The 27934-nt window shown below is 36.9% G+C and overlaps 1 protein-coding gene across 6 annotated transcripts in view; it reads left to right on the top strand.

Moving 5' to 3' along the window:
• Positions 1-27934, top strand: part of LOC117211630 — a 47373-nt gene that overhangs the window by 7569 nt on the left and 11870 nt on the right. For 5 of the 6 annotated variants that reach the window (XM_033455733.1, XM_033455730.1, XM_033455732.1 and 2 more), the window contains one exon: positions 15977-16038. In XM_033455733.1, the coding sequence (XP_033311624.1) occupies positions 15977-16038 (62 nt within the window). Of the gene's footprint in view, positions 1-12585; positions 12778-15976; positions 16039-27934 lie in introns of those variants that run through there. The other variant, XM_033455729.1, reaches the window with a different exon arrangement.

Raw genomic sequence — 27934 nt, 5'->3', positions numbered from 1 at the left:
TTAATAATCGAATCTGAATTCTTGAATCTATGAATACGAATAGTACTAATGAATAATACTACTGTTACAAATATATAATGCACTTACTACATCTAATCTACACTTTTTAATAAGGGCAATCATGGTGTGTAGTAAATATTGTTTTCTCTTAAATTAAGGAACAGCTGAAAAAACTGTCTTTGCTCGAAACTTGAAGCAATACTTTATGATTATATTGGTAAAGTTTCAAATCAATCTGAAAATGTATATAGAAGTCACAAGATATTTACTGCGACTACATATTTGGTAAAAAAAATTAATACACTAGTTACGAGAAGCTATCTTAAAAGTATGATAAATATCAAAGAGGACTCTACCGGCAATAAGTATTGAAACCTACCGATATAATACAGATAATCGAGATGATTTCTGCTAAATATTTATGTACTTGCGCCAAATATCTATTTTCTTTTTATTGTATTCTTATATTTTCAAATTTGTTTCAAACTTTGTCAATATGGTCGCATAATAATCGAGTCGCATAACGCAGTTAATGAAATTTCAAAATGTTTCGTATAACATACATAATATATTCATAAAAGTGTTCGTCAACTATCGTGAGCTTCTGTACATCAGCATAGCTCGTTGCAACTTTTTGCCAGCAGGCTGGTCACGTCGCCGCGTGTATATCATCCAACTACGAGGGACCGTCACTCGGTTAATTAGCAATTACACACATATCTGCGTGTCTGGGATTCCAAATTAGAGCGGCGTTCCCGCGTCCGATGCACCATGATAAATCCACGTCACGCGCGTGCACGCGCGGCCGTGCTCGACGTGCGCTCACGATAATCAGTTATTTAAATTCCCGATACCGTGAACCATCCACGGTTATAAACTAGTTTTCGAGTAACCTCTCGTTCCACGATCCACCGTCGACGGATTACCGGACGATAAAGTTATTAAACGCGATAGAAGCTTGCCCATCGTGAATCAACAGCGATCGTGTGCTCCGCGTTAACCGAGCAAACGCTCAAGTTTCCACTGTCGAATCAAATTTTCATGGCTCCCTTAAAGTAATACCACCGCCAACGAGACCAGGCGAGCTTCTTCTATTTCGCGTCAGCCGAACCAAACTCGATTAGTCTCAATACGCTCGTGCTTGGAAATTTATTTTCATCAGCGATTGCGATTGGACGTGTAAAATGTGCGAGGGTGATTCTAGTGGTTCGAGGTGGCTACTGAAATTTCTGGCGAAGAGAATTTTCCCGGCAATGCGTCATTATTGTGAGAAGATCTAGAATGGAGATTGTAATAATTATTCTGTAAAAAAGAAGCTGCAGATTGAATATTCTTGGCGTGATTGAATTGTGTTCATATGTCAGAAGCAAAGGGGTAAAAAGTAGAACTAAGTAAGGCTTGGTAAGAAGTAGAATTCTCAGATAGGAATGGAAGATGTGATCGTTGTGTCCTAAGTAATTTCGCATCTTGAAGTGTTATTACCATGTATATAAATCTGGTAATATTATTTCTAGAGAGAGAAGTTTTGGACACATTGAACTCAAGTTCAATTACCATGTCTCTACTATATGCATATCTATGGTGACAGAAAAACGGAAGTTTAAAGAGTAAAACAGGAGAGAAAACGCCGTAGATCTACTGTAAAACTGAATTATAATCGACAAGAGAAATGAGCGAATGATATGATTGTATGTTCCACAGTAGAATTTCATTTATACTCATATACACAATTCTCAGTATAAAAAGTACATAATCCTCCTTAGAATCGATGCAAAATTAAACTGGAATTTAGAAACGAAGCTACTCATTTCAATCGTTATTATTGTTTCCAATATTGTCTGCTAAAAAACGACTGAAAATTCTCCAAAAACAATTCTCAATTTAACTTTTTAACATGTAAAGCGTGAAAACGTTAATTACGGTTATCTTTACATCCGACGATCAGTGCACTTTATACTGTATAATTTACATATTAACGATTAAGACTTTAATTCAGAAATAACGAGCACGTTAACGAACCAATGAGCGTAACGGTCCATCCTTGTTGCATAATCGATCGTGAAACGTATACAACGCACAGTGGATTGGTCGATGTCTGAACAAAAAACTGATTATGTAATTATAGCCTGTGTAACGCTTTGATTCGGAGCTCCAAGAAAAAACATTCGTTTTTCTATACTTTTTTCTCTTTTCACTCTCGCATGCATAACGTACCGATGATCATTCTTCCATTATCGATCTATTTCGTTATTTTTCTGATTGCTAGAACGAAATGTCTCTTTCCTCGCGGTGGTTACGTGAAATACAATTCGTGTACGTTTTACACAGTCCAGTGGCTGTTTCACGCGCGACTCGTTTCGATTGAATCGCGTTCCGTTCGCAGTTTCTTTTTGCCGCGAATCGTATGCGTGCACATCGTACCGCGAATAATAATAACTCGTTTTTATCCGCTTTCCCGGATTGATTCTTCCTCGTCTCTTTGTTATGAATTAGAACATCCGGCCCTCCAGAGGAATTTTTGAATCAGAATTTTAATTTTGTCCCGTTTCGAATCTATTTCCTTCGTTTACGTAAATATTTGTCCTTCGTTTCGATCGTTCGATCGGAAATTACTTAACAGTTACAAATATTTGTTTGTAATTTGTCCGTCTGTTGCTCGACGCAAGATGCGAAATCCACGAAAATATTTTGATATCTGGAGATTTGTAACTATTGTTTACCGATGTGTCTGTGATTTTACAGTTTCTGACCAGAGTAATATCATTCGCTTTATAATTTTATATTATTCTTTTCCAATTCTAAACACGTATACGAAAAGATTCATTTCAATTTCAAATTTCCATGAGTTAACTAATCTCCAAGCAACTATTATCAATTTAGATGGACTTTCTTATTTCTTGAATTGTTGCTTTCAGCACCATCAAGAAAAATCTATTCTCCGTTGAAATTCATTAACATCTTTATTTATGTTTTATTCATTTTCATAAATGAATAAATAAAACAATGAGAGTACCAGAGTATAGTGGGAACCTGGAAATTGATGATGAGCGAAAACCTCATCGGCAAATGTAAGGAAGCGCGCTAACTACGAGGACAATGTGTCCTTTGATCGCGACAGGCAGAATATCTCATCGTTTAAGGTCCACGTAATGCACGCCTCGAGTTACCTACTCGCGATATTTGCTAATTATTTTCCCTTGGAAAACGTTAAACACCCATTACGATAGCATTGTTTGCCTGATATTTCTCCAGCTTTGTTTTACCTCTCTGCGAAACAGGTCGCCGTAATGTTGTACGACCAGTAAAATAGAAACAAATAAAGCAATTTCCTATTACGGGAGCAAAATGTTATTCTTAGAAAGTGACTTATAAATTTACAAATGTAACACGCCAACGTATAGGTGATTTTTGTTAATTAGAGTCTCTAGATTTTTCTGTCAAATAATCGAAAAGAATCGAGAGAAATGATTCATGTTAATTGGTAAACGACAAGTACACTTTCTTTGAGTTTTTCTCATATATTTCTACAAATTTTACAAATAATATTTCAATCCTATAATTTATGGTCATACGATTAAGTGATCAAGGAATATTAAATCTAAATAGAGATTTGTTTTAATTATAAAATATTATAATACTTAGCTTCTTTTACTTACGACATTTTACAAATCTTTTACAAGGCTTTACACCTTTAAATTTTAACTTTCAAATAAAAATACACACGAGAACTCCAAATTCCAATCTTACACTCTCTTCACAAATTACTATTCTTCAACTGATCAACCTAAAACGCCACTCTCAACTGGGTTTGTTCTCAAACAAACACTAAGAAACATTCTTCTGCTATTTACTACGAGAAAGAAAACATTTACAGAAACGAAAGGATCGATCCGGAAGGCAACTAAATATTTTCTCGCTGAACAAATAGCGTTAAGCTTAAAATCCTTCTAAGCTGAATAAAAAAAGAGGAAGAAGAAGAGAAAAAAGGATGAAGAAAATATAGAGAATATCGAAGAAAAGAGGTGATCTATAGATCGTTGCAATAAGTTGGTTTGGTTATCTGTGAAGGATCAATTAGACGCGAAGCGGTAAGTTGGCGCTGCTAAATGAGAAAACGCGGGCTCGTCAAGGATTTACGGTTGCGCAACAACAGACGACCAAGGAGGAAAAATCGAGGCCGGCGCGTGTTTATTGGCCAATTTTTTTCTCTTCTTCGCTCGTGACGCCAAGCAAACTTTGCTAGTTTTTACGCGCGTCACCCCGCTCCCGATGAATTTTCCGCGTTCTCACGTTCCACGTTTCGCATTAATTGTCTCTGGTAAATGTACTTTAAAAGAAGTATGAAATCTTACTTTACTTTCAGCCATGAATTTGATTATTTTTTACACAGTTGGGAATTTTTTCCGCTGCAAGTTGCACTGCCAACTTTCCTTTTCATTCCTTTTTCTTCGAAATGGTACTTGCGAGAGTTACAATGCTTCTTTGTAGAAATAAAAGTGGCAGGTTGCTTTTGAATCTTTTCAACGAGCAACTTGATAATTTCATTCATCGACCAACGTATAAAGAGATGCGATTCTACTTAGAAGAAAAACGTAGCTGACATTCGTACGTCCTGTACATGCGCCTTTTACTTTATTCAGAGAGTTCGATTCTTCAATTTCGCAGTTTAACAATTCAATAGAAATTGTTTGCCTTGTCCGACCTGGAAAGCAACAGAATTCGAAAAAGTCGGAATTTCGAAAGAAACGATACGACAGAGGACAATGTGATTTATCCATTGATGATGTTTAACAGTTTCGCCAAGACTTGATATATCGCGGCTATTATCTCGTTCGCATTTAATTCCCATTATCTCAGCGAAGCACCAGTTCACATTGCTTGAAATATACAAACGTCAATGATTGCTTCCGGCTGCGCCCGTTTCCGGTCCTCGGCTACGTCTTCTTATCGCGGTCGAGATTCGCACCTTGCGTACACACCGATTACGCGTAAGAAATGTCGTACTATGCTTCATACGTTTGCTGATTCACGCTTCTCTATACAGGATGTTTCAGGAATTTTGTGCTAAATCTTTCCGCCACGTATCGCTCGTCGAAACAAGCAGAACAGTCTTAATAAATATAATTAATAATAATAGTAAATAAATCTTTGAAATATCATTAATAAATTGCGGATTTTTATGCATTTACGGGAGATTTGGGAATATTTTATATAAAATGCAAAAATGTATCGAATACCCAAAGTGTAACATTCATTACTATATTTAAGGTAAAATGAATTTCTGCTTAGATTCCATTTTTTTATTATCTGTGATCACAGAGATTTGATCCGCTGCCAGCGTTTAATATCTCCAAGTAGGTAATATCTATTTCTCTGATGAAAATCTTATAATTCCGAAACGTGGATATTCGTCGATATTTGCATCTATTTCTGTTACGTCCTTTTTGCTTATTTCGATGAGCGTTACTTGCACGTGAATTTTTCTCACTAACTTTCTGAAACATGCTGTATGTATACTCGAACTTCGGCAGGTCGCTTCAGGCAGGTGAAAGAAGAAATGGCAAGTCGAAATTTCTGGTCCCCGGTTGAGGACCTCGTGTTCCACTTTTTCAACTTTGCGTTGGATCGACCAGAGTAGAAGAGTTTATTTTAAAATTCCTCCGAACGATTGTAATTTTTGAATTCCTTTGGGGGCTCGTAAGTCTGCTTCAGTTGTCGTCTTGGAATCTACGTTTTTTCTTCAATTTTCGAGTTTCATTGAGCGTACTGCTGGTATATTTCGATGCTAAAGTCAAGGAAATTTTCTTAGAATTAGAATAGAACGTTCGTTATTTGTTGATGTTTGAGGATCAAATAAGAGTCTCGTAATGGAGCTTTGCAAAAATGTGAATGAAACAATTTATGTACCGTTTTGTCAATATGATAAAAGTTTAATGAGAACAATAAATGCTTCATATAAGTACGTTACATAAATTAGAAAAATTTATATTGTTTAAACAAAATTACTTTTTATTCTAACGTTGCAATATACGCTTCGAGTTCTGCAAAATTTGTTCTCAAAAATCGTAGAATCTGTATGGAAGAAGAAACAGTGTCAGAAGAATCTCTCCCCCCCTCCACCCCCCAAAAAAAGAAGAAAAAACCAAACTCTTGGGAAAGAAATTGGTGAAATCTTTTAGCAATTAATCAAACACATTCTGCGTCGAACAACGTTTCGTATTTATTTTCTCAACGTGTTTTATCGACTTTTCGAATAAACTTCAGAGAAACTCCAGCAGTCAATGTATGGAGAATTAATCACACGATTAAGTGTAACAAGAAACATACAATCTGATTTTATCGCAAACGTTTAAAGACCAAAACTTTCCCATTTGCTTTCTCGACGGCTATGATTTCGCAAAAATAAAACACCAATAAAACACAGAGTGTTTAACCGTAAATCTTCTATTTGAACGATTCACTGACATCATCTCGTGATTCACGTTCGATGTTCCTGTATCCTTGAGAAATAATATTGGCGGAGAACAGGATCGTGTCCTCGTCACGCTCGCCAGGTCTATCGAGATCCGACCTCTTCCGATTCATTAGCAGAACGTTGATAGGTTCGTATCGCAGTGTCAATTGGGATCGTAAATATTGTTGCTTAACGTTCGACATCTGGCCACCGACTTTGATATCTGTGGAATTATACGAACCACGAATGTCATAATATTTAGAATGTGCACGACAATAATTCGAATCTGATGTTTCTTTGCCGACATTTGTTTGTAGAGCAGCTGGTTCGTGTAAGTATTTGAACGCTTAATCGTAGAAAACTTTTGTTCATATGGCGCGCGCGTGTTTTAGAATTTTATTAACACTGTAACGACTGTCATGATCGTGTTAGTCACATTGCAAACCAATCTTAAGATGTGCGTAGAAATTACAAGATATTTATTGTCCTATTTAGCAAACAACCGGTATACAACATTAATAGACGTATTAATTATGTAAATGTTAAATATGTAATAATAATAAATAAATATGTAATTAATTATGTAAGTGTTTATTAATATAATGGGTAATTGGTTACTTGAATAGTTTTGTGATTTGATGACGTTCTCTGAGTTCGAAAATCATCGATGGGTCTGTCTGTGGCAAAGTCACGTAGTTTCGTTTGAAGTTCAATGACCCGTGGCAAAGCCACCGCACATCACTTTGTACACGATGCCTTTGAAAAGGTATCAGCTAAATCACGTTCAACCTTCCTTCGAATTTCCCTGCGTTTAACTGTTGGCATACGCTAGCTTGCCCCAATTTCCGTTTTATTGATCCCCTGCTGTTCTTTCCGTTCTGCTCTGAACGACGCTTCAAATCTTCCTAAACGCCTTTTAACAATCAGCTGCTATTTTCTTCTGAATTTTATTACTTATCGAAGAAAGAAAGAAAGAAAGAAAGAAAAATAGCAAAGATATCGACGTGTTAACTTTTGGCGGATCTGAACAGGAAAGTACAATAGAAGATCTGTTTATGATATCATATTGAGGCATGGAACGTGTGGTGGACCAAAAATGGGCATCACCTACGTTTCTTGGTGGACACGTCAGCGAAAAGTAGGCGACACAGGAATCCTTTCAGGAAACCGGCGTTGAGATCGTAGGAAATTCGAGGTTGAGAGAAACCGAATTTTGGGGAATCCCATCGAGTAGAATTTTCGGCTAATGATTCAAAATTTATTATCGTTATTATAACCCGACGAAATTTCTGCTTCAAGTTCTAAAACGTTCTCGTATTTAACGTAAACACAAGATAATTACTATGATTTAAGCTTTATTATGGACAAAATTGGCGCGTAACTTTTCCCAAACTCTGCGTCAACAGGGAAAATAAATCTAACGAATGTAAAACGAAAATAAATCTAACGATGAAACGAACGATAAGTAAACTGCATCGAACGATTAAATGGAATAAAAATGAACACGTGTCTGTCATTGGTTACAAGGGGAGGAAAAAGAAACCCAGTGAAAAACGATCGTTTTCTTGTGAAAGTTTCTTCAGCGTGCACCAGTCCGGCTACTAGCAATATCACGTCGAGCAAGAGTATATACACTTAATATAGTGAATATCCTTGATATTCCGCGGCAGGAAAATTTCAATGTGCTCGTTGAAACGAGCTTCAACGTAAATAGACGTCACAGTCTGTTCTGCATTAAAAAGATACACCGTTGCGACCTTCTCGTGCAAAACGAACAGCGTTGCTCACCTCTTCAGAAATACGCGGCGTACGTGTTTACGCAATGCTCGTGTTCGCCGGTAATAAGCGCGAGAAACTTACGACCGATCGTTTCTCTTCCCTTTTCTTCTTCTGTCGCTAACACGCCACTGATACGTCCATTTTTCCTTCAACGTTTTCCAGTTGGGATTTAAAAATGTAACGAAAAATTCTCGTTTCTCTGTGGTGGCTGTATTTTCCAATCTCTTTTAATCTATTAAACGGATCATCTTTTAGTCAGAAGTTTCTATAATCGTGCAATTGAACGTTCTGAAAGACAAGTGGATTTCATATCGATTGATTTTGGTTCAAAATTTTGTAGGTAGAAAGTAGACAGAAAATTGTTCATCTTCTACGGTGCTTATATTGCTTGACCGGAAATTTGCATAATTATGGAATTAGAAGCTGATAAAGACAAACGCATTTCAGATTGCTTTCAAATTTGCATTCCTACATTGCTAATTATTCTTCAATCAAATATAAGTGCAATTTATGCGCAGATGAAACGAAGCTCAGTGGAGACGAAACACAGGTATTGTTAATAAAGCGACGAGCGCGCGTATCTTTACGATTGTGTCTTGAAAAATGTCCTCCATTTACTTAACATGTTTGTATTGGAATATCTAGTTTATTGATCAAATCCAAGCCATCGAAGAAGAACCGTGACTGATAACGCTCGATGCGCACGAACGATGCGAAGTCACTGCCATTTTCTACCAATTCAAATGTTCAATATGTTTGTTAACATTGTAACAAATTCACGAAATCACGCGTGTTTTTCTCAACGTGTCTCCAATCATTTCTTTCATTTACTTCATACGTTTCTATATTAATCTTATCGATCATTGATCAACGACGAATCGTGATCATTATATTTGCGTTTTCGACGAATGCTTTTTGCGTTGCATTAAATTTTATTTCATTCAAATCGTAACGTGTCTTTACGAAATAACACGCGTATGTTTCTGAAGAAATCTTGAAAATTTTCTCTAATTTTATCGATCAATATCGCAAGGGCCAGTCTATGTTCGTTTTGGACGTGAATTAAAATTGCATCAGGAAGTAATGATTCTTTTATTGAGCAAAGATTACGTAAAGCAAGCTTTATATATAGCCGGTAATAGTCTTCTCGCGTCGGCTTAATAATAAAATTGCTTTTCAACCGTCGACAACACGTCACAGTGTTACGTTCTCTATTTGCAACAAGTACGTGACTTGGAACAACAGTGGTTCACCGGAGGAAATGAGATAAATTTGAGACATAAATTCATCGTTTCTATTCAAGGAAGTCAGTCTTATTATTCCAGCAAACAGCATGCTGAATTTGCTCACGTGACAAATGCAATTTACGCGAAGATGTTGGTAAATCAGTATTCTTCTAAACACAATTCCATAGTAATTGAATGGTATATTTTCTGGAGATTGGTCGAATCGCCTTGTCGTATAATAATCCCAAGGAATGGTTTTTAACTGTAAATCTACTGCTAATATCGTTGGATTGTGCTTTTATGCCGTAGAAATTCGACTTTGCCTTTGACTTTTATTACATACACGGCACCGGCAATTCATTTCAGACTTTAAGATTCTCATCAAAACTATGAAATCTCAATTTGACCTCAATTTGATCTGAAATTGAATTCAAATGAAATTTCAATTCAACCTTCGAGTTTCTATAAATTTTCAAACTCCACTTGCACCAAATATAAAAGTATCAACTTGAAGCAAACTATCAGAACGATGCAAACTCGATCATCCGCTAACATCATTCTGCCACACTAATCTGATCAACGTTCACAGTTCTATTCAAGAAAACGTTAGATAAGGTATTAAAATTAGCATTACGAGGAAGCAAGTTACGGTTTACGTTTCTCTCTTGCCGCTAATTCGTACTAAGAATAATATTAATATTTTAGATTCAGCTGGCATAAATGCCTGGATTTTATATAAGGAAACCATAGGTGAGCAGATATCCAGAAAAGATTTCATGTTTCAATTAGCAGATGAACTTGTCGCTGACAATGAAAAATCACGGATAGAACATAGAGCATCTGAGATCCAAAGTACGTTAAAGAACTCACCTTATTTACGCAAGTGGTGTCAGATAGGGTACTGTAATAATAATAAGACCACTACCATTTGCAATCTTTGTAAAAAATATGTATGCGGAAAATGCACGCAGAAGAAAGTTTACGTTTGTGAGAAATGTGATGAATGATCAATTTTGTATTTATAGTTATATTTCTTATATATATTATAGTTATATTTGTATTTTATTTATTCTATTACGCTTATTATTATATTGTTATTATACTTCTTATGTTTACCAATGGAAATTTATTTTAATATTCTTGTTGGCAAAGGTTTTGGTACTGAATATTATTCATTATTGTACTTATTGTTATTATATAGTTTTTATCATCTCAGAACATGGAGTTCCTTCTATAAGATAATAATAGAGCAATAAATATGAAAATATTCCACTATTATGTATTATTTAAAGATCAGTCATTTTGACTGGCTTTGGTCGAGATAGTTACGTCTCAAATGCCAGTAGTTCTAGTGTTAAACATAATACGAGTATCACCAGCGGGACGAAAGTTCAATTTTTTCGATATGCATCCATGATTTCACGGCTATCGGCCTGTTACCTGGTTGTTTTACAATTTCTTTCGCGCTTCCTGCTAAATAATAAAGTTTTACGGGCCAGCGACTTATCGCTTTTGAACGTTCTGTCGTGTAAGTAGTTTTCTCAGGCATCGGCTGGAACGCGAATTCCTTCAAACACGCTGCCTGAAAGTACCGTCAGTTTCTCAGTTGGAAAACGTGTAGTACCGCGGTGGCTAAAGTAAAACGTGGAATATCGTTGGTGGAAATTGACGTTCGGCATCGAATGTCTGTACAATGCCACGTCTGGAAGAAATAACTCCCATACCACCGGATCGTCAACCATAAACGTCCAACGCTAATCCCGCGGAGCTGCTTATCAATTTTATTGTCCCTTCCTCTATCACCATCGCGATTTTTCTCGTTTCTTCTATTACATATTATTATTCTTCTATTCTACTAATAATAGTAATTTTGCTCCATTTCATATCGATTTTAAAATATCTTCTTTCGTGAATAGGAAAGAATTTCATTTTCTGACGAAGATACAGCGAACGTTGTAATTGGTACAATATCAAGACAGTGGATTTTTATCAGAATGTGATATATTTTTTAGCATCGTCGATACGACAAGATCGTAATTTTAATCGTATTTAATCAAACTCCAAGTTAGTAGATTTTTATTAAAATCTGATAACAAGTACGAGTTACACTCGTGTCTGATAGCAATTTCTGGTAGAAGTATCGAAACAATACGCTTGATTCTGCAGACAACTGACGCTGTAATTTAATCACCGGGATAACTTTCGCATCGGGCAACGTGTCGACTGTAACACGACTTCTCCGAGACGAATTTGCAATGTAAACCGCGCGGAAACGACACGTGTACGATTCCTAGAGGCGCATAAAGCGGTCGATTATGTGGCGCACAGGGTTGCAAGAGAAGTTTTTACAAGCTTTTACTCCTAAATTACTCCCATTATTCACGTGCATTGTGAAAATGATTCTTTGCAATCGAAGATGGATGTTATCTTGTTTGTTCAAGAGAAATCTCACTTCTGAATTTCTTCCCCTCAGAATCTTTATATCTCCCAACAAAATTTCAAACATCTGATTTAAAAAATGTCTTATTATAATATAGTAGAATTATTAATTGGAATATTTTGAAAATCCAGAACTTTAGCTGTCTCTGAAGCGTACGAAATATTTCCCCCCACGAAACATTAAAATTACCTTCGTAACATCGGATTAAACAATTCTCAATGTTTCTTTGCAAACTTTAATAACCAGAAATTACGTATGAAAAGTTTCAACCAATTCCTATTACACCTTTTTACTTACAATTATCTTTTATTACCAAGAATTCGGCACAGAGCAAAGAAAAATCCTACAACCTGTTACTCCGTGAAAATTAACCGGTTCCATCGTCAAAATCATCAAACCATTAAATCTCAAGATACATATTGCACGTACGTAGAACAAGGTAAACTAAAGCAAAGCAAAGCAAATTAGATCAAATTAGATTAAACTAAATGAAACTAAATTTTCAACATTGGACGAGCGTTTCTAACTCCGTAAAGAACAAAAGCTATTTAGCTTCTGCTGTCAGGACTATACACGATCATTAGGTGAAAATATTTCTAAAGGTCGATCTTTGATACGACGTGGTGTACTGTTAAGATCGACACAGGCACCGGTTTTCGTGTAATTGTGTTTTCGTGGTCGCGCAGATACAAAGGGGAATTATGCAACTCGTGCAACTCAGCTGCGTGAGTCGTAGTGATTGCACAATTGCTTGCGACAGGATCGTCGAGAGGGATCAAACGCAACTCCATTCTGCCACTGCCTTCCTGTGCACGCGGCTGCAAGTAGAATCTTCCGGTTTCAAACGGGCAAGAGCGGCAATCGAGGAGACATGCTCGGTAGACTGTAGCTTTTTGAAATACGTGTTACAGTTGTTGAACAGCTCTGGGATAGAAAGTGCTTCGTGTGTACTTCGAATTCTGTGGTTCTGCTGTTCGTTGAATTTAGTTCTCGTGTACTTCCAATTGTCCCTTTTTTCCCCTTCCCAGTGAATTATTTTTGATCTTCGTTATTCGAACTGTAATTTTCCAATTTGACAAATTCATACGTCTTCTAGATGTTTCCTGTTGTATAAGCATTGTCCTTTATTTGCCGAATTCTACAAATCTTCAGGAAATTCTCGCTTGTTAACATCTTACATTTTAGTGTCTACATTTTAAATAAATAACGCAGCAATACATAGACGTCCATATCCATTACTCGATTAATTAAAAATTAATTTAAAGGATACAATTTGGACGAATTTGACGATGCGTTTCACGGGAGAATTATTTCTGCGTGCAAGAAAAATTTGTAATTTAAAAAAGATTGTACGAGTAGATCGGAAATTTCATACAAAGTGGAGTTGATGGAACTGTCTCGCGCGATACCTATGCCTTTCTTTCTCGTCCAATAAAATACAATTCGAACGTCGTAATCGCTTCCTTGTCGTTGTAAAGCTGTCAGCTATTGAAAAATATTATCGAATTATCGACTTTCTTTAGAAATATCGAATTATAAATTTCATCGAAAATTAGTCGTATTATAAATCTCATCTGGAAACTTGATGTTAATAACAACAATTCGGCCGTTTCGATTTCGGCCGGCAAGCCGATCGTAAAGTCGATCGTGGCCCATAAAAACGGGAAAGCAGCTCGATAGTTCAGCGTCGACGTTGCGTAAAAGATACGGTTATTGCCGATAGCGCGAGACTTTGAAATATTCAGCCCGACCAGGCTACGCCACGGCATGAATATAATTCCGGGCATTGTCCCGCAAAAATTGATTCCTTCACACGCGTGCGCCAGCCAACTGTGTCTCTGACAAACGTGGAAAAATTAAATCTCCGAGCGACGCTTGTTCCAGGACAGAGGGCTGCACCAAATTAAATTGGACTTACAGGTGGCATTGACGGACACGGACACGGATCATTTAAATTTTAAAGTAGTCCCGTTGTAACTGTCGCGAAATTCCACCACTCCAGCGATTCTCATCTTGCTCGTACGTTTGTAACGTGAAAAATCTAGGGAATTTTCCTCGACCGACACTTTTTTTTATTTCTGTGTTTTTAAACCGTGATTTTGGTAAACTTCGTCCGTAGTTTCTCTCTCCCTCTCTGACGTCGAGCCTGATTTTTCAACTGTGATGTTCCCGCTCGTTGTGCTATTGCCAACGATAGGAGAAATATTCCGTAACGTTCGTAGGTTTACCTGAGACACGCGTGTTTCTCCATTTCTACTTTAGAAACTTTTACGTGTATGCATCGCGTGCATCGCATAGAACAGTTTGGAATTTCATTATACGAGACGCCAACTATCACGATCGTATCGGTGCAATTTGAAACCTACAACGAAGAGCAGGATATCGTATTAAAATTCTTCGGTTTAATAATAAAGTGACGTTAGAATCAGAAGATAAATAAAAATGTACTTTCGAGAAATTCGCACATGCATCGTACAAAAAATCAATGTAACGTACATACACTTGAGGTTCTTATATAACTTTTCTATAATTTAAACATTATTTCAAAAGTAAATTTATAATTTAAATTTGAGGTGGATAGGGTCGTCGTGATAGTGTGCTGCATAGGCCGAGATTTTTGTCTTCATCCGGATTGGCTTCTTCTCATTTAGGAATCATGGAGAAAAAACCAGACTAAGAGTGCCGGGATTTGAACCTGGTCTTGACCAACGACGCTAACCACAGCGTTACCGTCGTCCGGTCGTAGATAGAGTGTCTTTGTGTAGTAAGCCACGGGACAGAAACCGTTGAAAAGTTTTACTGTTGAGTGCCGTTGCAAATTTTCCTACAATTTTTCGTTTGATTATCTTCCTATTCAGCTTTCTATTTGATTCCTTTCTCATCTACAAAATGATGATTTCTACAACACATGCCAGTTTTATAGAAAACAAAATTCCTCCTTGTTCCCTCGTTATCGCTCCATAACAATGTGAAACCGCATTGCGTGGGATGCGTTAAGGAGGGGCGGCGAGTCAAGCAAGCCGAATTAGCTTAATCGACTCCTGAAGATGGATCGTCCGATCCTTCTTCGACGTCGTATGTTTGTAGTAAATTGGCTCCGGATTCCCGTGGGCTTGTGGAGCAGGCACGATCGGTTCTCCATGTTGTTAATGACTTGTCTACGCGCGCCGCTTGCCGATCCTTTAAAGGGCCGATCGAGCATAGCGCCGGATTGGTTACAACCGATGCTCGTGTAATCTGGCGCGGCAAATGGGAAAAGCTCGGAGGAGCTGATCCAAGCGAGAAATATTTCAAACGCAACGACACGGAAGAAAATTACACGAGCTGCCGGTGTTACTGCCACGCTCAAGTCGAACGAAAGAAAACTTAGAACGACCATCTTCCAACGAGATGTACGCAGGAAGTTGGCCTGACTTTATGAAGATCCCTGTACAGGGTACCTTAGTAATCGTGGCGATTCTACGTGAAAAGACAAGTAGAAAAGACAAGTGACGATGTAGAGTGACATTTCTTCGCAAAAAATGTTGCTTCGTTCTCGATAGAGTTGAATTTAAAAGATAAGACTTGGTTCGTTCTGGTTCTGAAGACAAGTGGTAAACGTAGAATACAATTTGTTTATAGCACGCTCCGTTTCCTATGGAAGAAAATGAAATTTCAACATTTGCCAAGAGTGTATTAGATCCGAAAAGTTTTCGAAAAAATGGATGCACATTTTCCGTTTTATATTATTGCATCGAATTACGTACGATCCATTTTATTCTATCAATATATCGCAACATTAGATAGATTAGCTTTCACGTTTGTACAAAGATGCATCGTTGTAAAAAACGTGTCTGTAAAAGAAAGACACTTTTCGTACAACCAAATACATAGAACACCTGTGTTGCAAAGCAATTCTTAATTAAACGTGTTCGACGCGTTATTTTTTCGAAAACTATTCGTCAAATCGACGAACTCTATTCTACGTTTTCGACTTGCCTCCGTATGTAATATCAGTTTGTCAAATTATATTTACAAAGATTCTTATGAATATCCGTTTGCTTCGAAATTTCTTTAACACGAACGATTCTCTTTCAGATCTATCCTGGCTTGAAGGAGGAAGGATCTGTGTTGGGTGGCGCTACGCAGAGAGTGACGAGGTAAGTACTTGTACATATAGATACACACATATGTAAATAGCTTTAACAAGTATCACTTATACGTATGCATTTAACACTAGAATTACCGATAGTCAACACAAAGATATTTCTACCAAAACCAGTCAAAATGACAAAACTAGTGAAAATGACTGGTCTTTAAAAAGTACGTAATAATAGAATATTTGTGTATTTATTGATTTATTACTTTCTTACAGAAGCAATTCCATGTTATGTAGTACATTTTTGATATTATTAATCCATCTGGAACCATGATCCTTAAACGAGGGTTGACACATATATAAAATTGTAGAACCAGTCAATTTGTCTGGTGTGGTAGTTCTAGTGTTAAGTAAACGGGTGACTTGTTCGAGAGGTTTGTCGGTGCCGCGTAACACAGTTTAAGCGTCGGTTTTTAAGAGTCAGCTTGTTGGAAGGTTGCCCGTACTACGGACTAGAATCGCGCCGACTGTTAATAACGTCATGTACGACGTACGAGTCGAGATAATAAGAATCCTGAACAGGTCGACTCGTTGTCCATTAATCCCCTGCTTTTATTATTTCCCTTTCCGTTCGTGTTCTACTACCAAACGACCGTGGACCAGTTACGTTTCGTTCCGCGTCCAGTAAATAAATACACGTCTCTTCAATTTTTATTAGGTAACTTTTCCTTTCTCCAGTATCTTATTGCCAGAAACGTTTCTATTTAAATTGGAATTTTAAAGTTAATCGAGACATTAAAATATGAAACTTCCATTAAAATTTATGAGGATATCTTATCAATATACTTTGATCGTTATTCCTGTGTTGTCTATTTGGTCGTCCGGAAAGTTCTATCGGAGCAAAATGTAAAGGTGAAATTAATAAAGATGATTGCGACCTCGATGTTGAATTAAGATAAATTTTAAATGAAGAAGTTTAATGATTAAGTCTGTTCGACTTTTAAAATCTTACGCGGTTCAAGTTCAAATCGATGTGAGTCAGATTGATTTCTATCTATAAAAATGAATAAATTATTTGTACATACATACGGTTACATTACTTACGTGTTACCGTCTGTCGGTCTTAGTTTCCGCGATATTCACAAAAAGCTTTAATTACATTTAATTTCCATTACACTCCATTTCGATATAAAGAAGATCGCATTTTTACATAGTCCAATCCGAACTTAACTAATTGCTGTTAATCGTTTTTAATATAAATAAAGGTAAATCAACAGGTTACAGATTGGTTTAGACTAATATCCGATTGCCCTCGGTTGGTAACGCTAGCACAACTGACGCATTTTTATATAGCCCGCCCTAACTTTAACTCGTTGCTGCTAATCATCTTTAATCTAAATAAAAAAAAAAAAAAAAGAAAAATAAGATAAATCAGCGGTCTACAGGTTGAGCTAGATGAATACCGTTTCACAGCGGCTGGTGGTAACTGCAGCATAACTGAAATTTTATCTACACATTTATATTTAATTATTCATATATATTGGCCTAGTTCAATGGTTTACTCGAAACGTTAACGAGCTATGGCATCGAGGCTCTTGGCAACGCACGAAAACGACTCTACAGACTTTAACGAAAAGAACGTTGAGGAAGGTTTCGTCTCGAGCCACGAAATTCGTTACGCTGACGAATTATCGTGGCCCCGGCTGATCGATAAGAACCGGCAACTGTTCCTAATTAGGCGAGACGCGTGTTTCGTAGCGCGCCATAATTTCTCTGCGTTGCACCGCGAGTGCAACGGTAATTTAAGATGTAACGGTGGTACACGGCTAATTGGTCAATATTTGATGTTTCTCGGAGGAAACTGGAGTAACAGCGGCTAATTCGTACGAAACATTAAGAGGGCAATGGTAAACGAGCGTTGCACAGTATCATAGCCACGGTGCTTCGTTTTCTTCGAATTATTTCCTATCCTCGATTACGAATGCGAGGATATTTTTTCCAGACGATGTCGACCGTGGGAAAAATCGTTGTTCCTGGGAAAGATGGAAATTATGCTGTGTCGTATAATGACACGTTATTTCGATTCACCTTCTAACGTGCTGTTTCAGAAAATGAAAGTGTCTTTCGTATGCACAACTACCATCAAGCGTTATGTGATTCAACGTTACATATAGTTTTCTTACGTTTTACATTCGCACAGTTAATTACTTATTTATGAAATTGATTGGAATGGAATAGGAATATTTATGAAATTTCTTGACAATTGTGCATCTTAGTCGCCGAAATAAATGTATAGAAAAACACTTACATTAGACGTAGAAATGTTATTAAAATAGTTTTATATTTATTTAATATGTGGTTTACAAGATATTCGTAGATTGCACCATCTTTTCATCACCATGCGTACGGAGCAGTTGCATTCTTCTCTTTAACTAGACTAACTAGAATCGCAAGAAATTCACGAATAGAAGAAACAAATGAAAATTTGGACAGTCGATGAAAAGAATTAGTCGACAGTTAAAGAATAATAACCAGAAAGTAACGGACATCATCGAAAAGAATAGCTTCGAGAGACTCAACCTTTCGAATTTCCCTAAACGATACAATTTTCCAGTGGTTAAATTCAACCGCGCAAAAATGAAAAGAAATACTTTGGAAGGAGTACGGGCCTGATTACTTGTTTTTACTGGTCAAAAGTGTCATACGCGTGTAAATTCTGTAGAATTCGAACTACCCAGTAACCGACATTTTTGACTTTTGTTCTGTTTTACTTGTAGCCATTTGCCGAATAGAATAGATCACGGGACATAGAAAATTGATTCTCGATTTTCCAGGTAAAATTTGCAGTAGATTTGTCATTAACTGTTATTGTATTCAATTTAATTATTCCCGAAATAAACTCGATTTTCCAGAATCGATCTTTACCTACCATAAGGATTTACGTTATTACAAACGTATACGAACAAAGCAACGTAACATCGCGAAACGGTGAACAATAGACAGCAGTGTTTTATTTTTATCATCTTCGTCTTGTAATTATAATAATCGATAATATAATATTGAATTAATAGCAACAATAATAAACCTCGTCTGATCGTATCTACGTATTTCTGAAATACTGTAAAATCATTGAAAACCACCATTTATATAATAAAAGATCAGATATCGTGAAAAGGAAAAAATCGATCGACTCTGACGAAACTCATCCTCCAATCATCCCTAAACGCTGGTATTTTCCAGCTTTCAGTCGAGCTTTCTGTTGGAATACAATTTACACGTTGAAGGAGGTAAAGCGGCTTCGAGCTGGCAGCTTGGTTATTTTTCTCCTCTTGCTTTGTCGCGTGAACCAAGCGCATGCCCGGTTTTACACGGAGAGAATCGCGGTGGACAAGCACGCAAGTCGCTCGCGGGACTTTAAATCCCCGTTTCGTTGGATACGTCGCGATTCCATCGCGCCATGGTTTTCGTGTCGCGTTATTTCTCTCCTACCATCGCCTTCTTTTTCTATTCGTTGCATCTACTTTTTCCCTACTTTCTCTCCTTCTCTCTTCCTTTTTTCGTTGTTTTCCCAGGTTTCTCGCGGGGATTCTCGTTTTTTTCCCCTCAAGAGGAACGAATCGAGCCAGCGACACGACGTCTGCTACGATTACGCGCGCGGAAATATTCGAGGAAATGACGATCCCGGTAGTAAAGGCTGACCCGTTAAACGTCGAAGGAAATCGATTTCCGACGAGGTAGCTCGTCGTCGGATGCTACGATTAATCACACTTTCTCTCTTCTCCCTTTAAACGTGTTCGCGTGCGGGAATTTTAGAAATCTAGGTCAGAAATAGGGGGAAAAGCAGGAATCGTTGGTGCACTTGCTGATACGTTTTCTTTCATTAGAATTTCGTGTTTCCTTTGAATTTCCTTGTGGAGTACGCGTCAATGCAATAATATATTTTAAAGATTGAGAGCCTTCAAGGTGGAGATTTACGAAGAATTTCTCCCATGTTTAGACTTGTGATAAGTCGTAACTGTAATTTGTTAGAAAGATTCTACGATATTTGACATTCTAATTCATAGAGCAGGAGCAAGAAGAATGTATCGATATATTTTTTTATTAGATTTTCGTATCCTTTGAAATGACGTTACGAAAGACGTGTTTCGATCAATAATAAATTAAAACTGTAAACCATCAAAATCACCTACAATTAAACTCAGCTTACAACAGAATTCCTACATTATCGTATTTTAACAAAAGAGAAAAACAAGCAAAAAAATATTCCAGTGGGTCGACTTTCTTCGATTGTGCGTACCTTTATGATTATTAACGACCGTGAAGATTGCAAATAGTACGATGATCACGCTTTCTCATAGAATGTCGCATCCTTTAGAAAGAAAAAAATCTCTCGGAAAAAGGTTTATCACCCAACTTTAGAAAATTCCAAATGAAAATCTCAGTGGCGGTAAAATTTGTCTTTATACCTTCTACTTTCCAAGACATACGAATAATTAACACGAACAATTACCATCGAGAAGAAACGTGTCCCTACAATTTGCATAAAAAAATTGCATTAAAATCGACAACGCGTGTTTCTTCGTTAAACAAGTAGCTGCGCAAGGCGAGATCGTGGTACACAGCTGACTATCGTGAATTAAGATCTGGATCGCGTGACAGCTTTTGTTCCTATATACGGAGACTTGTTTCAGTCGATGGCGACAACGAAATCCACGGCGTGGGCCGCGTTCAGCTTGGTTTTTCCACCCACGTCGCGTTCCATCGCGATACCTTTTTAAGGTCAATGGAACGAGTGTCGCGCAGGTGTCCAAAAATAAGACGATCCTTCTCTACCTCGATTTGGACGAGCTCCTGCTCGGAATCGCGTATAGGTCGCCACGATAGGGTTTGAGTCAGCAAACGATTACACCACGTCCGGTTAAGAGAGTTGCATTGCATTCGATAGGTCTGGAGTTTCGTAGAATGAAAACTATTTCAACTACCGATTCGATACTCTGTGCGGTATATGTACGATTTTGTTCGCAACTATTAGGATACTTGTAGAAATTATTGAAATATTACTCAGATATATTAATAATAATTCGATATTACCCACGAGATTATTATCGAAATATGTAGCAATTTCTCTAGTTATAATTATAGTTATATCTTGTTCGAAGCTTTGCACAGAGATAAATAGAACGTTGGACAGACGAGGAATTTGTATATTCAGTGTCGTAAAAAGCACTTCATCTTTACGTGGTTTATTTGCGATAAGATTACATTTTTTCGGGATGAAAAATGACCCAGTGATAAAAATATTCTTCGCGGATGAAGATATTTAGGGATGACGATCTAGCAAATAACTTTCGAGCAAAATTTATATTTCCCGGGAAATTTATTTATCACTTGCTGCGCAATATTATTTCCGTATCTTGACACGAGACTGATATTTGTCTTCGTTCAAGATGCAAATATCCGCGAACTGCATCATGAAATTATGAGATATTGCTGAAATATTTTTCAATCTTTCGCGATTTGTGATTAACCTTCCGAATCACCGACATCAAAAATCCGTTCTATTTTCAAGTGCTTAACAATTTGTCGATTCGATATTCGTGCAAATTGTGGAACAAAACCGACACAATTTCATTTGCGCAGAGATTTCCACTGCTTCGAGAGTCGCGGCAGAAGCAAAAGTCGATGTTGCAGCAAAGGTCGACGAAAACGAGAAAGGTGGAAAGTTCAACGAAAATGCCTCGATGCTCGTAACGTTCACGCATAAACATGTTACTGTACACCTGTGCTTACAGTGAGATGAGATTCGCCGCTTGGAATATAAAACAAGCGAACGTGCATAAAGTCCAGTTCGCTAAACAACCGAATTCGTGACTGACCGTCGATTCTCCGATCGAATCATAAACGTACTGAAAAAATTCTACAGGAAAAACTCGATTTTCTGTTCGACCTATATATTTCTATATCGAGGTATGCTGGAGAAAAATTAGCTATACAAAATACGCGTACATATTCATAGCTTTTTTAACGCGCCGTGTCTTCTCCACAGTTCCAAATCCATTGAATCTTAAAGTATCCTTCGTGGCCTCATCGCCGCTAGAACATTTGAAGATTCGCGATAAAATCACTCTGCCACTTGTAACAGAATGTCATTTAACACTTTACCGACCGATAGCCTATTAATCGGCTTTTTGTCGCCGACAACTTTTTTCATTATTTGAGCAGTAATTTGTTATTTAGTACTAAGGTACCTTACTCAGTTGCGTCGGTTGCCTTGCTTTGTAAGCTCCACACAGTTTTATACCAATTTGAACAATTTACCGTTCGCGATGAACGAAAAGAATGGTATTGGAGAGTGTAAACCGAAACAGAGCCGGCGCCAGAGAGAATCTGCGCCTGCTGTTTCCTGACATGCGTATGGTGTTGAACCGCTAGCGGTCTGTTAACGAAAAGAAGACACGCGAAAAGTCTACGAGTTACGCTGTTTCCTAAATTAAAAATGCCTTTTCAAATGGTTGAAAATCGATCGAATGTATAGGTGGTAATTTCTTTTTTACGAATTCGTCATAGCCGAATCTTTCCAAAAATTCACAACGGAAATGGCTATCGTTTCGGTTGCGAGGGTGTTAGTAGATTTAAATCAGAGTTTCGGCGTGCAGGGGAAACGGTTCTGTAAAGCTGGAAGTAAATGCAACGTGGAGTCGCGTCGAACGGAAACGGAATCGAGTTTCGCGGTCGCTTCGAAATTCGAAAAATCCAGGTGTACGCGTCACACCTTCGACGTTCGATTTGCACTCGTATCCAGATCGTATCAATCCTCCATCCCTCCGTCCTTTTTCTTTCAATTCTCCGCTGTCATTTTGTTTCCCCCAGGTGAAAATCTCTATTTTCTAATTTCGCCCTGCAACGCTTTCGTGTTCCACTTCCTCTCTCTCTCTCTCTTTCTCTCTCGCCTGCCTATTTTGCTCTTGTCCTTTCGTTCTTTTTGCCAGCGTACAGGCTGATTCCAACAACTGCGCCAGGCTATTTCAATATTTCGTTTCAACTAACGTGAGAAACGAATCGTCGATATTTTGTTACGTGTACTAATTGTGGGAATTTTATCTAGAATTTTTGAAAATTTATTGCAACTCTGCTAATCGTAAAGATTGCGAGATTTCTTTTTATCATTCAGTAAGGTTTATCATCGAGGAGAGCTTATTTGGAACTTTGAAAAGTTTATTAGAATTGTACTATGATACAAATTGAGAGATCTTGTATTGTTCGGTAAGATTTATTATTCGAGGAAATTTATTCGGGATATCACAGAGGCTAGGTATATTGCAATTGTACTAATCGTAAAAATTGTAAAATGTTCCATTATTTAACGTATTCGATGATATCGTGTGAAACGCACAGAAAGTAGTATTTTAGAAGCAGAAAATTATCGTAAAGTTGACGAGATACGAAAAAGGGTAGCATGTATAATTTAAAATACAAGAAAGAAAAGGAAATTGTAATTTTACTTGGCATCGATGCTTTTATAAGAAAGTATTAGGTCGCCGCAAAAGTTTCTTTCCTTTTATCAGTAAATAATAGGCGTACAACATTTTTTATTTTATATTATTTTATCAAATCATGTATGATCCATTTTGTAGTAATAGAACAAAATGTTCTATTCAAACTGCTCTATTACTACAAAATGGATCATACATAATTCAATAAAATAATATAAAATAAAAAATGTTGCACATCTATTATTTCCTTATAAAACAAAAGCAACTTTTGGAACGACCTAAAATATCCATTTTCGACAGAGAATGATAGACTTTATTAAATGAAACACAATTTTCCTCTACGAAGTTCTCTTAATTTTTCTACGTTTGCTTACAATGGGGTTAAAATAGGGATGTAATCTGGCTTAATTATATTAGAATCAGCCTATACATTCGTTCGATCTACGCACACCACAATCCATTCGCAGCGTTTCTCGTCCCGGGAACAGAGGGACACGTTTTGTCTTTAGAGAATTTTCAATGGCGCGTAAGATTTTCCAGCCGACAGACAGACGTGTCACGAGCTCCTGTGTGTCTCTTTCATCCGCAAAACTGGGTTTCTAGGATAAGTCGCTATGATTTCTAGTTAAATTAACCCTACGGGAGCTGCCGGCTCTTTCTCCGACCTCGTTTCTTCGAATTCTTCTTCAAATTCCTTCTTTCTCATCTTCCTCTGAATTCTCTAATTCAAAAAACAGAAAAATACACCCGAGACAGTGTTGCGAATTTCATACAAATTTCCTATCGCAATTCTATCTCATTCTACTTCATTCTATTTCAGCCGTATGAATTTCCGTGTATTTCATCAATGCAGATAACAATTGTTATTAATTCCATTAATCTTTCCTCGTTTAAATTTTTATCAATTGAATTTCAAGCTTATATGTTTTAAGTTTCAGTTTAAGAGCGTAAGATTATTTTATACCTTTGTAATCACTTTTGCATTTAGTTTTATGAATTTATCGTTACTATTTTACCAATTACAATTCCATCATAAACTTTCCGCAGAACGTGAAATTATTTGATATCATTGCGACAATTTTCATATTTTAACTTCGTGGAATTATTATCATCGTATCCCTTTGCAAGATACTACAATTCTTTAAGCGAAACCGCTTCTATTCTACTAAAGTTAATCTTTCCCAAAGTCGAAGAATTTTCAAGAAATCTTGCGTGGTTAGTCCGCCGAACCATATCAATTCTCGTGATTTTCCTCTTTTTCGAGCTTTCTTTTCTTCTGTTTAGTTCGTGTGATCGTAGAAAAGATTCTTCGACGAGCGTCAATTAAGCGTCATCACGAGAAACGCGAGACGAAGGGACGAAACACGAGAGCAGAAGGGACGAAGCTTTTAGAAACAGGGATTTCCCGGCGTCGATCCCCCGTTTGCTTCGTAATTTCCCGTTTGTTCCCCCGAAAGCGAAGATTGCATTTAATTGCGCGGAAAGCGATCTCGATGCTCGGGGTTGCGAGTCGAGTCTCGATGATAGATCGGTGATTAAAACGCGTTACAGCTACCTCGTGATTGTTTTGAAAGGATTCAGAAACAAGATACAGAGTTTCCAAGATTTCAAGTCTCAGACTCTAATCCATCAAGGACCACTATATACGGTGTAACGACGAGTGAAAAGTATATAGATACATTTACATTTATATTTTCCTCCTCTCAATGTACGTACATACAGAAAATACGTGAAAACAACGCGTATCTTAAATTTCCAAATGCATTTTTAAATAATAGACGAATTAAAGATTCGGAAAAGTTTTCATCGTCTAAAGAGAATAATTTATCAACTATGTGTTTTCGTGCAGAATAAATAACGTGTCACTGGAACGCACTGAAACGAATAGAAGAAAATAAAACTGAGTAGAATGAGAATATTTGAAAATATTCATATTTTCATGCAACAACGTATGATGCGAACACGTCGAAGAACATTTTTATTTTATAACATATTACGTCATATTTAACACGGACGACACACGATACGCGCATAATATAGTACGATTGTCTAGTATTATGTTTATAATAAATTTCACATCTATTAACAAGGATGTGAAAAAGAAACGATATACAATATCTTCGTATTGACACTAGAACAACCGATAGTCAACACGAAGATATTTCTATCTAAATTCTAAACTAGTGAAAATGACTGGTCTTTAAAAAATACGTAGTAATAGAATATTTTTACATTTATTGATTTATTACTTTCTTACAGAAGCAATTCCATGTTATGTAGTACATTTTTGGTATTATTAATCCATCTGAAACCATGGTCCCTAAACGAGGCTTGACACATTTATAAAATTGTAGAACCAATCATTTTGACTGGTGTGGTATTTCTAGTGTTAGCATCTAGCGATCTAACGATCGATCCAGAATTTTCCTGATAACTGATATCATCATATTGAAAAACGTGTGGCAAGTTGCACGAAACGAGGAAACTGGTTAATTCGATAAATACATTGCAGGACCCTTTTACACTTTGACAAGTACCAGTCATTTTGACCGCTATTGGTATAAGTAGCCTTGATACAAAATTATTTTCAGTTTGAATACATAAAAAGGAAAATAAAATTCATTATATTATTCTTTTAGTTATCGTTGCGAAAGTCATTACATCATTGCGGAAAAAAATATAACATGAAGTAAGAATTTTAAAATAACATTATAAAACCAGTTAATTTGACTGGCATGGTAGTTATAGTGTTAAATGAGATAAAAAGTATCCTTTAGAGAATCTTAATATCTTAACGTAGGTAATACATTACCATAATAAAGCAAAATAAATATTAATACCAATAGATACGATATTTATGTAATAGGAAGATGGAACAGGAAAGATAATAAAAAATAATATAATATAATAATAATAATAATAATATAATGATGCCAATAAATTGCACGTTTTATTATTTCCTCGAAAATAATTCGAACGTCAGTTTCCATTCGACTTAACGTGCACAATATATTTTGGTTGATCGGCGAGTATACAAGAGCCAGCGACACGTATACTTTATTTATGCACTGCGTTAAGCCGGGTTCATAGGATCCGCGACAGGATCTAATTTATGCAGGGCGGCATGCACGGATCAGCGATGCATCATTCCTGTTGTCCTCGTCGAATTCACCGAATCTGGGCCAAAACTGTCAAAGTATCGCGAAGATACGACAGTAACGGATTGGATTTGATTCGTTGATCCGATGGATCGTTGCACAAATCGCGTAGTCGCTGCCATAGAAATGTCCGATCAAAATCCAGGTGAACGCAGCTTAAGATTAGCGTGGTAGATTTTGACTTAATTTTATTATTCCATTTAATTCGATAGAATTTTATATTTAAACGCGTACCTCTAGGATTTGTTTTTAGCTATTGGACAATTTTTCTGTCTGGATTAATAGATAGAATAGAATTAAGTTTCTGGAAGATTAAATACTAGAAAATTAAATTTTGGAAAATAGTTAATCAGTAATTGCAATATTAAAATAGAGAAGATTTCAGAGAACGAGATTAATCGATTTGTCTCTCAAGTGGTTCAGAATAGTTGAAATATTGTAGAAGATTCAGTTTAGGGAAGTTTAAATACCAAGGACGATTAAAACAATTTTAATATACATATATTTTTGCGTGGAAATGCCGGTGAAGATGACGCTGAATTTGAGAAACGCTGGTAAGATAGTACTCGGCGAAAAATCCAAATGAAACGGAGAGTACGTGCTCGTCGAAAGCTCCGATAACGGTGCACGCTTTAATAGTTTTACGATTGTCTCGCGAAGTGCATTAATAATAGCGGAAAACAGGCAGCCAATGGAAAATCCGATATCGACGCCCGGTTGCTCGCGAAATAATGTGTTTGACTTCTATTCGAATCGGCGATACGTAGGACGAGAGCAACGTGCGAGTTGTTAATCTTTCAATTTCCGAGTTCTCGAGCCGATAAATTTCGCCAAACTTATCGTTGTAATGGCGTTCCATTGCCGTCGAGAGAGATCCATGGAAAATTAATAGAATGATCGATAATGCAAATTTTGTGGTATTTTGTATTATAGGAATTTATGTTTCGCTGCTTCATTATGGACAATTTAAAAAATACAAAGTAGAGACGTTTGAAGATAGTTGGACAAGCTGTTCTCTGAAATTCAATTTGTGCGTGTGGCTTTGTGGGTGCGTGGATTTGATCGCGTGTTGATAAAATTCGAAAGAACATTCAAGTCTCTTAGAAATCGTCTAATTTCAGCCTTTCGATGGGTATCAGCACCGAATATTTACAACACCGAATTAATTTTCATTTGTAAAGGATTTAGTCGTGTTCCAATCACGTCGGGGTCACCAATGTAGAGGATAGTTGATTTGTTCGAATAACGAGATAACTCGCTGTTGAAAACCAACCAGTATAAGTAAGGAGTTCAGTATCTACCAGTT

The sequence above is a fragment of the Bombus bifarius genome, unplaced genomic scaffold (assembly GCF_011952205.1).
Source record: "Bombus bifarius isolate JDL3187 unplaced genomic scaffold, Bbif_JDL3187 scf7180000008240, whole genome shotgun sequence".
Taxonomy (NCBI): Eukaryota; Metazoa; Arthropoda; class Insecta; order Hymenoptera; family Apidae; genus Bombus; species Bombus bifarius.
Note: the sequence above shows the minus strand (reverse complement) of the source record. Positions and strands in the feature narration are given on the sequence as shown.